Source organism: Megalopta genalis, chromosome 5 (genome assembly GCF_051020955.1).
Source record: "Megalopta genalis isolate 19385.01 chromosome 5, iyMegGena1_principal, whole genome shotgun sequence".
Classification (NCBI taxonomy): domain Eukaryota; kingdom Metazoa; phylum Arthropoda; class Insecta; order Hymenoptera; family Halictidae; genus Megalopta; species Megalopta genalis.
The window spans coordinates 8427299-8440466 of record NC_135017.1 but is presented as its reverse complement, the minus strand read 5'-3'; the positions used below and the strand labels follow the sequence as shown (position 1 = coordinate 8440466).

The 13168-nt window shown below is 34.8% G+C and overlaps 2 protein-coding genes across 3 annotated transcripts; one reads left to right on the top strand and one right to left on the bottom strand.

Moving 5' to 3' along the window:
- Nucleotides 1-21: 21 nt before the first annotated feature.
- LOC117220934 (uncharacterized) lies at nt 22-5215 on the bottom strand. The gene is made up of 5 exons (XM_033471401.2): nt 5031-5215; nt 4558-4936; nt 4283-4417; nt 3242-4209; nt 22-3156 (listed from the first exon to the last, which is right to left on the bottom strand). The coding sequence occupies exons 2-5, from the start codon at nt 4892-4894 to the stop codon at nt 1072-1074; spliced, it is 3525 nt and encodes a 1174-aa protein (XP_033327292.2). The 5' UTR covers nt 4895-4936; nt 5031-5215; the 3' UTR covers nt 22-1071.
- On the top strand, nt 5177-12046 carry SMC6 (Structural maintenance of chromosomes 6). Of its 2 annotated transcripts, XM_033471402.2 has the most exons (20): nt 5177-5195; nt 6715-6844; nt 6919-7111; nt 7182-7334; nt 7399-7643; nt 7717-7836; nt 7925-8055; nt 8183-8383; nt 8466-8662; nt 8795-8941; nt 9040-9224; nt 9286-9596; nt 9676-9895; nt 9963-10133; nt 10196-10383; nt 10450-10615; nt 10685-10798; nt 10899-11096; nt 11175-11308; nt 11389-12046. In XM_033471402.2, exons 2-20 carry the CDS (start codon nt 6737-6739, stop codon nt 11420-11422), a joined length of 3216 nt encoding a protein of 1071 aa, XP_033327293.2. In that variant the 5' UTR covers nt 5177-5195; nt 6715-6736; the 3' UTR covers nt 11423-12046. The 2 variants fall into 2 exon arrangements, with proteins under 2 accessions (XP_033327293.2, XP_076377541.1); XM_076521426.1 differs by lacking the exon at nt 5177-5195 and having other exon boundaries at nt 6430-6844.
- Nucleotides 12047-13168: the final 1122 nt, after the last annotated feature.

The window sequence follows — 13168 nt, the reverse complement described above, 5'->3', positions numbered from 1 at the left end:
CTGTTCAATAAAAAAAACGTATTGAGTTTTATTAATTGTAAATTTATTCATTTATTCCAGAACACAGTTCACATTAACGTTTCTTTAATATTATTTATTTTAACACAATTTCTAATCAGTACTATGAAAATATATCTCATGTATTGTATAATTTTATTTTAATAGTATATATTTATCGTATCACCTAACTGGAAATCAAAATTAACCGGCTAACGGCGCCGTTATATGCACAAATGGAAGACCTGTACCTTTTAAGATTGCATGAATAAGCTACATATGAGAATCGCTACTTAATAATAATGTGCATGTCGAATGTATAAACTTTTATAATTCTTACATAAACAATGCATATAATTAACACGAATATGATCTAACTGCATAATATGTAGTTTTTATAATTTTTTCCACTAAACTTTAAAATGTATAGATTTCGTATGTATAATTGTTATTCGTTAAAGGAAGATAATTCGGTTATTATAAAAAATATATTTTATAATATTTTTCCTCTTATAATGTTATATCTTCTCAACAACTACTATGGAACTTAATGCATTGCACAATGATGTATATAATGTTAACATGAATTTTACATGTTCGACGTCAAATACAGTTTACAAATCAAATATTAAGAGATCTAACAACTTCCAATGTAATATAATTATAAATTGAGACTTTTATGACAATAATAAATCTTGTCATAAATTGTTTAATTCGAGAATATCCACAAACAATACTAGGTATAAACAATACAAATAATGCATTAATTAATTTATACTAGGTAAACTATCATAAGGAAAATGATTATAACTTAATGACTCAATTTAACGAAGACCTTGCACATTAAAAATAATTTTAAGATTCTTTTAACGTAATAGAAATTCGTTACTGATTTAAAAATGAACAAAAATTAAAGTTTCAATTCTCTTGAGAATTAAAATGTCGTGAGATAAATCATTTTGTTATAAATCAGTTAATCAAAAAACTATAATTATTATAGTATAGCCATAGATTTTTGCCATAAGATTAAAATTACTTACTTGTTGTACTACTTATTCCTTCATGCTTATATAATTAACTGATTACACAATTATCTTTTGACAGTTTCGTGGAATGGGGGGGAGCTTCTGTTGAAGCTGTACCAGTCGACGTGAGAGATCCTCTGCGCGGTACAATTGTAGGCATTGAAGTAGTGGTATCCAAGAACTCGTCATCAGAATCACTGTCTCTATCTTTACCATCCCTAAACTGCCTTTTTGGCATTATATCGTTAATATATTTTTCAATCATTTGTCGGCTATGGATAGAGACACTGTTACCATTACCAGCCACATATGGCAAGCTATCATTTTTTTCTTGCTGATCCTTGGACAGTCTTTCAATGTACATTCGTTGTAGTTCAGCTAATGCTTCATCCATGAAACGTACAGTTTGTTGTTTACGATCCGGCAACGTATTATTGTTATATCCAATAGATCTACGAACGTCAACATTAGCTTCTTTCATTTTTGCATTCTCAGTATCTAGCAGTGCATTAGTAAAACCTATAGGGAAGTTAGGTTTAGTGTTTATGGTATTACAAGACTGTGCATAATTCGTCTTTTGTTCATTCATTGCATCTCCATACTTATTTAGCACCCAATCTTTGACGTAACTTTTGTCAGGTTTTACATCGTTTCCTCTGAACGGGGCACTAGGCTGTGCAATGGTAATTGCATCGTTGTAACCCGCTGGAAAGCAGTTTTGTTGTCTTTCTACATTTGCTTGATAGCCATTTTGTAGCTTTTCTACATTCGCTTGAACTACTGGAAAACCATTTTGTCTTTCTACGTTTGCTTGAACTACTGGAAAACCATTTTGCCTTTCTACATTCGCTTGAACTAATGGAAAACCATTTTGTCTTTCTACGTTCGCTTGAACTACCGGGAAACCATTTTGTCTTTCTACGTTCGCTTGAACTACCGGGAAACCATTTTGTCTTTCTACGTTCGCTTGAACTAGTGGAAAACCATTTTGCCTTTCTACATTCGCTTGAACTAGTGGAAAACCATTTTCCTGTCCTATATTTGTTTGAACTAATGGACGATTACTTTGTAGTCTTTCTGCATTCATTTGTATTGGCGGACGACTACTTTGTTGTCTCTCTGCATTAATTTGTACTGATGCTACACGATTCTGTGCGGCCAGATCCTTCCATCTTCCAGTATTCATTACAAGCTGAGCTAACTGTTGAATTGTTTGTTTCGGTACTGCTACAGCTGCTCTCTCGCTATTACCAGATACAGCTCCGAATTTTGCTGGTGTGGACGTATCACAAGGTTCACCAGCTACACATGCAGGCTGCATACTCAGCCGTCGTAGATGATCATAGCTTTCTCCTTGACCAGTCAATAATTCATCATCGGCATTTTTTAAATTTCGTTGCCGTTCGTAAGAGTCCATAAGTTGTTCAGAAATGCGACATTCGTTTTCCAAGAACGCTGCAGTCAGTATCATTGCTGCATTAGGTTCTCGTTGGGTGAACAACCTTCTTCGAGCATGCAGAGTTCGACCTATAGCTGTCTCGAGACGGGCATTTTCAACTTTCTCTTCCAGTTGTCTCTCCATTTCTAAGAATTTCGTGGTTTCGTACTTCAATGTTTCTGTGTTCATGTTAATTTGATCCATTTCTCTTGCTATGCGTCTCTCCGCAGAAGATTGAGTTCGAGTGTCTGTTGCTGAAACAGCTTGGAAACCCAAACGTTGTTGAGCCTTCACGAAAGGCGACTGTGATACTGGTCCCAGTTTCGACCATATGGTACCAGGCTTTTTCACTGGACTAGTTATAGGTGAAACAATGCCCGGTCTCGTCATCACAGGATTTTGATTAATTAATTCAACATTAGAATTTGGTACTGTACAAGGGACCCGGCAAGGTTTTGGAGGAACTAAATCCAGTTTAGGAGGTGCAGCTCCGGGCATTGGTGGAGGCACTAGACAAGTTATGGTAGGTTCTGGTGACGGTGGAGATACTCCAACATCTGTTTCCGAAGACTGTTTCGTGAGTACATTATTGTGTACGACTTTCAATAAGTCGTCCAATCGATTTTCAAGTCTATTTTGACGATCTCTATCTAAATCTAAGAATTTTGTTAACATATCGTTTTGCGCAGCAAGAATCTGAAATAAAATTATTTAAAGTTCTTTTTAGTTTTATATTTTTATTACAATATTTATTCTATTCTCTATTATAATTGTACCTTACCCTATTAACGACTTCATTTTGAGAACTAATGGCACCTAAAACAAGTTGTTCCAACTTCTGGGCTTTCTTCTTTCTAATTGGCACATTGGGAATATTGTCTGTATTAACGGCAGTATCTTTTGATTTATGGTCACTTCCTGCTTGACTTAAAGAATCCATCAAAAATTCTAGTATAAGACTTTCATCGTTGCAAGTTGCATTATTTGTTAATATAGAAGCATCTTGAGTTCCTGCTTGTACAGCTTGATTATAAGTTTCATTCAAGTTATGCGATTTATCATCATTTTTTGTTTGACAAAAAGCGTCGTTCAAGTTCTGGGAAACATCTGGAGAATAATCTGGAGATAGACATCCGACTCCTTTATTATCTACTACAGCAGGCATATGAGACAACATATTACCATATTGCTGTTTGTATGTAGCTGCTAAATTTTGTCCAAATACAATTTTTCTTGGCTCTTGTGGCATTGCACGATTATTCGCCTGAGCTACTTGTTGCAAATGATTTTGTTGCTGGAGTAACTGTTCCAAATTAACATTTTGTACAATTGTTGGACTAATTTTCATTGGGACATCGACAGGCTGCATTATTAAATTCTGATTTAAATTGTGCTGATTTTGTTGAAATCCTAGATTATTCACCAACATATTTTGCTGATGGCTCATACAATTTTGTTGTAAAGTTTGGTGTTGTTGCATGTTCTCTTGAATTATTTGATTTTGCACATTCTGTACTGCATTTTGATAAGGTATTTCTCCATAACGATAAGGTAATAAATTTTGCTTATAATTAGCACGCAATGGTTCCTCCATTGGAATAGAATTGTACTGGACTGATTTACCAGCTAATTGTACCAATTGTTCACCTGTGTTAATAGCCACATCTCTAGTGGGAGAGAATACTCTATTATAAGGTCTAGCTATTACAGTTTCATTCGATTCGGGGGAATCTGGATATTCATTTTCACCTAAAATTCACAGTAGTTTATGCTAAAGTTATCGATTCACAATACTATTTAGTAAATAAAGTATAACTCTTACGTCTAAAACCCCACGTAGGAGACAATGCTTCTGAATGATGCATTGACTGCACAGGCTCCTGAAACTTGTGTCTCATTTGTAAATTTTTATTTGTCTTTACTTCTTTCGGAGGAGACTTAACATGTATTGCAGCATCTAGAAAAATGTAGAGAAGCAAATGTGATTAATTTACTTGGGCAAGGTGTTCTACAAAGTATTTATTTAAACTGTAAACATTAATTTGATTAATAAAGAACGAAACGAGATACCCCTACAATCGTACAAAATTGCCTTACCTACAGTGTCTATACCATTAGTATTAACTTCTTCAAGACGCTTATTTTTCAGAACTCTATCAATCGATTCATAATATTGCTCTACACCTGCTCGTGTGCCAGCCCGTTTGGCTTCACGATAGCACACCAAAACCTGTTTCATCCGCGATCGACATTGTTTCCCAGATACGTTGTACCCTTTTTTCTTCATATATCGAGCGACACTATCCCATATTAACTGTGGTTTCGACGTGTACTCGAGCTGTTTTTGAACTTGTCTATCAGACCACACTGACACCAACAACGAGGTACTGTCCGGGGTCCATTTATATTTAACAGCATCTCCAGAATCACTCATCTCTCGGGAAAGTTGGTGCTCAAGTGCAAGCTAGTACAGGAACTGTAATAATAACAACACACGAACAAAAGTAGTGTACAGATACTCCGCGAAGAGTGTTAAACCACGCATCAACAGGTTGCCATAAAATACAAACTTCGGTCCATTAGATCGACGACAAACTTTGCTGGAGACACTGTACATACGTTTCGATTAACCGTCACCAACGGACAATTCAAATTTCATTGTGCAACAGGTGGTGGGGAAAAGTGCACGCGTGGGAGGTGCGGTAAGGTGTTTGCTCTGCATGTAGTAGGTAGAGGTAAGGGATACACACATACACGCGTACAAAACGGAAATCGCCTTCAGATGTCGCGGGCAGTGAAAATTCTAATAATTCCGGCGGCAAGGGTTCGGACGCCTTAAAATGTCTGAGAGAGTGTTTGCAGAACTTAAAGTGTAATAACCGGCACTAAACATTTCAGATCACGAAATAAAACCATCATCTGTACCGTCAGTCCCTTTCTTCAAGTGGCTGTACAGGTATTGACATAGGTTGTAAAGGCAATTTGAAAAATTGCCGAAAAAAGAATTTGACGAAATCCTGATCATAAATTATCGATTTCCGGATCTCTGTGCTTCGGTGCGTAAGGCTCTCGAAGAAAGCCGTGAAGCTGCCTTCTTTCAGGCCCGCTTTCTTCATTGTCCTTCGATTCAGAGCTCCTGATTCTCTTCGAAGTGTTTCCGATGTTTTACTGCTTACAACCGGCATTCTATTATTTTCCTACCGAGAGTGACCCTCTAATCTAGTTGTGATATTCTTTAGCTACGTTTTAAGGAAATTACAATTGAACGGGTGTCTATTTTATTCCGAGTTCAAACACGCTCTGACTATAGGGATCAATACGATGGCGACGATCTCGGTTAGGGCGACATCACAATCAAAATAATAAAAATTTTTTAATCTAATGTAATATAAGCGTTTTTATATATTTTACTCGTTACTTTTTCTATTTCTTCTTGCGTTCTTCAAGACTCAGTCTTTACAGACTGTATCGACACTTCTTTGAAACTCTCTTTGTCCTTCGCTCTTTCTGGAAAAGAAAAATGAATTGTACATTAAACTAAATTAGAACATATAATTTCCCGCGTTTCAGTACGATGCGCGTGCTTTTAAGAAGCTGCGTTGGACGTATGCACACTGAAAATTGATGCTGTTGCATTATGTGAATTTGGCTTTATGTATTACATTACTTAATTATACAGTGGTCTAAGATCGAAACAATGCATGAGAATAATATCATCGATTTGATTAAAGATGTTCTAATGATAAACCCGTTCTGATAAAAGTGAAACGTATTTGAATTTCTGAATGCATTCTGTTTCGTGTGCGAGAACTGCATTCTCGCTGCTTTAAAAGTGCATATACCTCAGGTTTTGCACGATCTTTCTGCCTTGTTCAGCTTTTTAGTTCATGCAGAAATATAGGTGCCACTATAGTCGAGGTAGGCAGCATTTAAAAAGCTGGTGGGAAATCTATATTCTTCGTGCAGTATGGTAGAGAAAGTCAGAAAACAAAATGCAGTCACTGGCGGGAAGATTCACACACGTTGCTAAGTAGTTGTTGCACCCGGTAACGCGTTCGAGTGGTTATAAGTGATATAACAATTGATAGTATGTAATCATTGGCTTGGTCAGTACATACACCTGATGACCCTGAAGTGATCCAAGGATATTTTTTATCAAAATCGATTAGATATCTGCGGAAGAGGATGGTGTTCGGTTCACATCCGTTGATATTGCGTGTTGTTTGAATAAGTCTACTATTTGCATGTTATTAGATTGTAAACTTGCCAAACGATCATGGAGGTTGACGTAAACAACAGGAAAAAGAGAAGAGCTGTTAACAATGATACGTATCAGTCAAAACGAGCACGAGGAAAAGAGAATAGTTTGGAACATTTCGACGATGTAAGTGGTTAGCTCGAATTGTATTTTCGGTTTTGTAATTCATTTATGTTTATGCATTTTCATATAAATTGCAGGATAAAGCTGGCAAAGTAAAGAAAATTCTAATCAGAAACTTTATGTGTCACGATGCCTTGGAAGTTACTTTAAATCCGAATGTGAATTTCATTGTTGGACGTAATGGAAGTGGTAAAAGTGCAATATTAACAGCCTTAACTGTTGGTCTTGGCGCCAGGGCGAATGTTACGAGTCGTGGATCATCTGTGAGAGGTACAGCATATTTGATTTGTATAGTCAATTTTATTTTCCTGTTTTTATAATGACACTTCTTATTAAATAGCATTTATAAAAAAGGGAAAACATACTGCAACGATAGAAATAACATTAACAAATCAAGGGCCAATGGCATATAAACCAGAAGTTTATGGCAATTCGATAGTAGTTCTGCGAACCATTTCAAGTTCGTCTGCTTACAAAATAAAAAATTGGAGAGGTACGTATAACATACGTATTTAAATCATTATCTATTGTTATGTTTATTATGTCATTCTTTATAGGAGACGTAATTTCAACAAAACGAAATGAACTTGACAGTATACTACGAGCAATGAACATTCAAATAGACAATCCAATTTCTATATTGAATCAGGACATATCGAGGACATTCCTGGTAACATCTAAACCTGAAGAGAAATATGAACTATTTATGAAAGCCACGCTTTTAGATGTGATCGGCAAAAATTATAAAGAAGCTAAATCAATATGTCAAATTGAATATGAAAAATTGCAGCAATATAATGAAGTATGTTTTTATTGTTTATATTTTTGATTTTGCAATTGGTTTTATTTGTACATACTGACAACCACTTTTGCAGATTCTGTCAGAGACTAGGAAGGAAGTAGAGAGGTTGAAGGAAAATATACAAAGAGCAGAAGAAATCGATACATTATATGCTGAAGCAGGTGATCTTGAAAAGGAATTTGTTTGGGCAGTTGTATGTAATAATTGTAGTACAGGAAAATTTTATGACACAATTTATCGCCTTTGATTAATTAGTAGAAAATCCACATTTCATTGTGTAGGCTATAGCAGAAGAGAAGAAGCTAGAGAAGATCGAAGAAGTTTTTAAAAAGTGTGAGGAGAGCCATAAACAGCTTATCGATGTTGAATCGTCTGCAGATTCAAAAGATGAAGAAATAAACAAAGAAATCCTGTATGTATTGTGGTAACAAAAATTGTAACAAATAGATTTTGCACAAAAAAATTTGTAAATTGTAGATTTATTATTGTTACGATACATGGGCACGTTTGCTATGTAATATGTAATGTTGTTTGTGCAGAGAATTAGAGGAAAAAATTAAAGATGCGGAACGGGAAGTGACTAATAGTGCGGAAGATTACAGTAAAGTTAAGCAAGAGTATAGTATTAATAGAGATACACATTCCACCAAAGTGAGAGAGTGGCGGGCTTGCCAAAGTAAAAGTAAAAGAATGGAAGACGATGTTAACATGATTAAAAAGGAGATACATCGACTCGAAAGGTTTACTAAGTTTTGTCTCCTTGTGTAGTTATATATTATATATATAATGCAACGATATCTAGTGCAAACGCTATACTTTTAGTGGCGATAATGCAGAACAAATTGAAAGGAATGAAATGAAACAACAATTGGCAGCCTTAGAACAGAAGCTGTCCGAAGTCCAAGCCTTACTGCAGACTAAACAAACTCATCAAACGCACTTAGAAACTGATAAAATGCGTCTTCAGAAAGAAATGCACGCGTCAAAGATTGAAATGGGAAGCTGTGAAAATCGTATTCGTGAGTATCGAAGGTTTCACTTATTTGTTACAGTTATTTCACTTTAGTCTATTATGAGTACCCAAAATAGTTTCTCCTTCTGCAGCGTTTGTTAAAATTTGATGCCGATTTATTTATTGAATTTCATTACAGAACAAATTCGACGTGAAATTAGTGCCAGAAAAAAACACGCTGATAACGCATTAACTGTATTTGGACAAAATATACCACGTCTTTTGAGAAGAATTGAAGAAGAATATAGTAATAATCAATTTCGGGAAAAGCCACGTGGTCCACTTGGTGTGTTAAAAATAATTCCTTATAAATACCGAAATATAACTTAGCATAATCTAATATACTTTCCTTTATCTTACATATTCTTATACTCTGTTGTTTAGGAGCACACATAAAAATGAAGGATCCAGCCTGGGCACCTGCAGTTGAAAATTTCTTAGGACCCGGCGTCTTTAGCACATTCTGCGTAGACAATAGTCACGATGCCAAAGTATTAAACACGATTATGAAGGAGATTTATCTAAATGAAAGGACTCCGCAGATAATATGCAGCAAATTCTTTAACAAAGTAAGTAATACCTTTGTATTATATTTCATTAGGTTATGCAACATTTCATTGGTGTTTCTAGGTTCATGACGTTAGTGCCCATTGCACTCGTTCACCAGATTTTTCTAATCTTTTGGACGCAATGGATATATCAGACCCAACTGTCGCCAACTGTTTAATCGATCAACGCGAAGTTGAATGTATTCTATTAATCTCGACGAGTAAGGAAGCAGCCGAGGTTATGTCGAATGCTTCCCGGGTGCCACGTAATTGTAGGAGAGCTATTACCCAAAAAGGGGATATGTTCTTTCCGGATCCGCATTATAGAAGTTACGGTGGACCACGTGACTTGAAAGCCAGATTTCTTCAAGTCTCAGTTTCCGATGCGATTAAGTAAGACCTCTTTTCTTTTCCACTGCTATATAATTATTTTATTAATGCTGCAAACGTTACATTTTACTCATTTGATTAGTGTACTAGAAGAAGAACTTCGCTCTATAGACAACGAAAAAAAAGTAGCGGCTCAATCGTACACTACAGCACATGAAAAAGAAAAACGTACAAGTTCCGAATTAGTAACTGCCAATCAATTAATCACCAAGCTCAATGCTGCTCAAAATCAATACAAAGGGCAAATCAACGATCTAAAGGATAAGATCGAATCTAACGAAGCGATATCTATTACAGTATTTGTGAGTATTCCATTTTTCAAAATTATATTTGGATTTATAATCTGATTGTGAATTGTATTTTCCGCAGAAAAATGAATTACACGAGTTAGAAAAAAAGTTGAATCAAGAAAAATCTGAGGAGTCCCGTTTAAATGAAAGTGTTCAGGAACTCCAAAAAAAGATAGAGCATCTGGAGGCGGAAATTCGGCGATACAGAGAATTAAGACAGAGCTTGGATGTGAAAATCAACCCGCTGAAGGTATTTTTTGTTTACATTTTTAGTGAGTACCTCATGCTAATGATTTTATATGCGTTGTGCAGGCAAGTATAAAGAAATTACAAGATCGAAAAGAAGAAATGCGATTAAAGACTCGACATGCTGCGAGGAAATTAGAGGCAGTGCGGCAAGCATTGCAGAATGCAACGGCAGAATACGAAATGCAGGAGAGGGTTACTCAAAAATCAGTGTCCGATGCTACGAAACGATGCAATAGGATAGAAACAACAAGGTTGATACATTGATACTCTTTGTTATTGAAATACTTGTCAACCAGAAGTAACATATTTCTTTGCAGATCGACAACGGAACTTTACAAGTTAGCCAAAGATTTGAAAGCGAGAATTTACGAAATAGAGCGACAATTTGGCACTATAGAACAATTACGAAAACAATTAAAGCTGAAAGAAGCAAAGTGTGGGAAAGATTTTAATTTGGCTACGAAAATTGAAAAAAGTTATAAAGTAAGTTACGGTATTGCAAATGTTATTTTTATGGAAGGATATGTATTAATGTATTTATATACGTTGCAGGAACATCTTAAACGACTAGAAGACCGAAGGCAATTGTTCCATGAAATGAAAGAGACTTACGGAGTAAACATACAAAATTCATTTTCGAACGTACTCGCATTACGCAACAATATGGTACGCATAAACAAGATTTTCTTTGTGCAGAAAAAAAATTTTATTCATTATTTGTTTTATATTGTGTATATAAAACTATATAAAACTATATATCAATCAGGGTAGGATAAATATCGACCATGGAAGAAAAATCCTTGTACTTGAAGTGCACGCGCAGAACAGCAGCCAAAGGGCAAATAATGATACGAGATCATTATCAGGCGGTGAAAGATCTTACTCGACCGTTGCTTTTATCTTAGCACTTTGGGACTGCACCGGTTTGCCTTTCTATTTTCTAGACGAATTCGACGTTTTTATGGTGCATATATTATCCATAGATATTAAAGTTCTTTTTCATGCATGTAAATGTTTTTATTAATTGCCATTTTGTAATTAGGATAAGGTAAACCGTCGAGTCATAATGGACATTCTATTGGATCATACCAAAACACATCCGCAAAGTCAGTTTACGTTTCTGACCCCACTGGATACGTCTGGCGTCCTCGCTGAAGATTACGTAACAATTCATCGGTCGGTATAGATAAAATTTAATTAAAAATAATTGAAAAATTGTACTAAGTCTAATTTGTATCGTTATTTGAATGTTTCAGATTGGCACCGCCTGAAAGAGGAAACCAGAATTAAAACATAGTTTCGATATTTTTTTATTTGAATGTCTTAAATTATTTTTCTCAGGATATAAAGTATCTCTTGAAAATATTTTATCATTTTTTATATTGTATTTTTTTTTCTTTTTCAGCTGTATGTCTTATTTATAACAATATAAAAGCTAGGGCATCTGTTCACATTTTTTGAACTAGAAAGAAAGTAGGCTAGTTCTGCTTGAAACGAGCAATAAATTATTTTTCAGTGACATTGTATGAACAATGCGTTAACTAATAGCTGATATTGTTACATGTATAAATAGCATCTTAATACTATTACCTGAAAATAGTATATTTACATTGTTGATAACATCATTAGCATTGAAAAGTGTTACTTGGGAGTATTCACTTAAGTATTACCAGTAATTTTGTACTCCGATCTTATAGTTAATTTCCGTTGATTCGGAATGGATAGGTTTCACTTTGTATTTTTGTGTAATTCGAAGCTATGTTGTTTGACAAGAAAGTTCACATAGGATGTATACAAAGCGTGCAAAAACATATTTTCATAAGTAAAGATAATATATCTATATTGATAGTGTTGTTAAATAGAACATTGTTTATGTTGTATTTTTTGAATAAAATATAACGATAATACAAATTATTTTTATACTTTTTAATAAAAATATGCATAGAACATAAATGAGTTGATCATTCCTAGTAACAATAATAAATTTTCATTGCATTTCTAAGTTTGATTAAAATTTACGAAAATATATAAAAATTATATCCTGCAAAGAAGAAGTTCATTCATTATTGCGAATATAGAAAACAGATGGTTCTTGTCACTTTTTTCATAAGATACAATGCAAAATTACGGCGATGAATTCAGATGCGGGCGATAATAGCGCCTTTTGTAGAGAAGAGAAGTGGCGCTCCTTGCGGTGAAATTTCGAAGCTCGCTTCGGGGGTCCGTACAGCGCCAATTAGGCCAACGGCAAAATGCTCAAACTGCTAGACAAAATCGACTGTCGGTAATTTGGCTAACAGTTTGAGCGTTTTGCCACTGGACTAATTGGCGCTGTACGAACCCCCGAAGCGAGCTTCGAAATTTCACCGCAAGGAGCGCCACTTGTCGCAAGAGGCGCTATATTTAAATTATGAGAAGGACGTTCCGAAAAGAGCCGAAAATCGTGTCGGGATTAAATTATTATATTATAATAATAATTATTATATTAATATAATAATTATTAAACACGTTCGTGAAGATTAAAACGACGACAATGCGTCGAATCGTCGTCAGGATATTGTTTTCGATAGGGTAAGTGTGAGTATAACTGCGGATAATACTGCGGTAATAATCCCAAATATATAATAATATATATTGTAATATATATATATATATAATCTATATATATTAATATAATTAATATAATTATTAATATGATAATTAATATTAATATAATTATATATTATTATTAATTTTTTCCCGTCGGATTGCTCCTTACGGGGAAAGCAGCACGAATCACATTTTTTCGAACATTCAATATTGAAACAAAACATAAGATCGTCTACTACTAATTAATTCTAACACGATTATGCGATAAGTTATTGCAAGCGTATTGCTTGAAAGACCCTTTCTGAGGTTTTCAATCATAAAAGTACGCGTAGCAAGCCTGTGACGTTACAAGGAGTAGAAACTAGAAGCATCTTTTAACGTCTAGCTTTTCGTCTGTTGATGATGTTCACGCGCATTTTACAATATAATTTATTGATTTATTTCTAA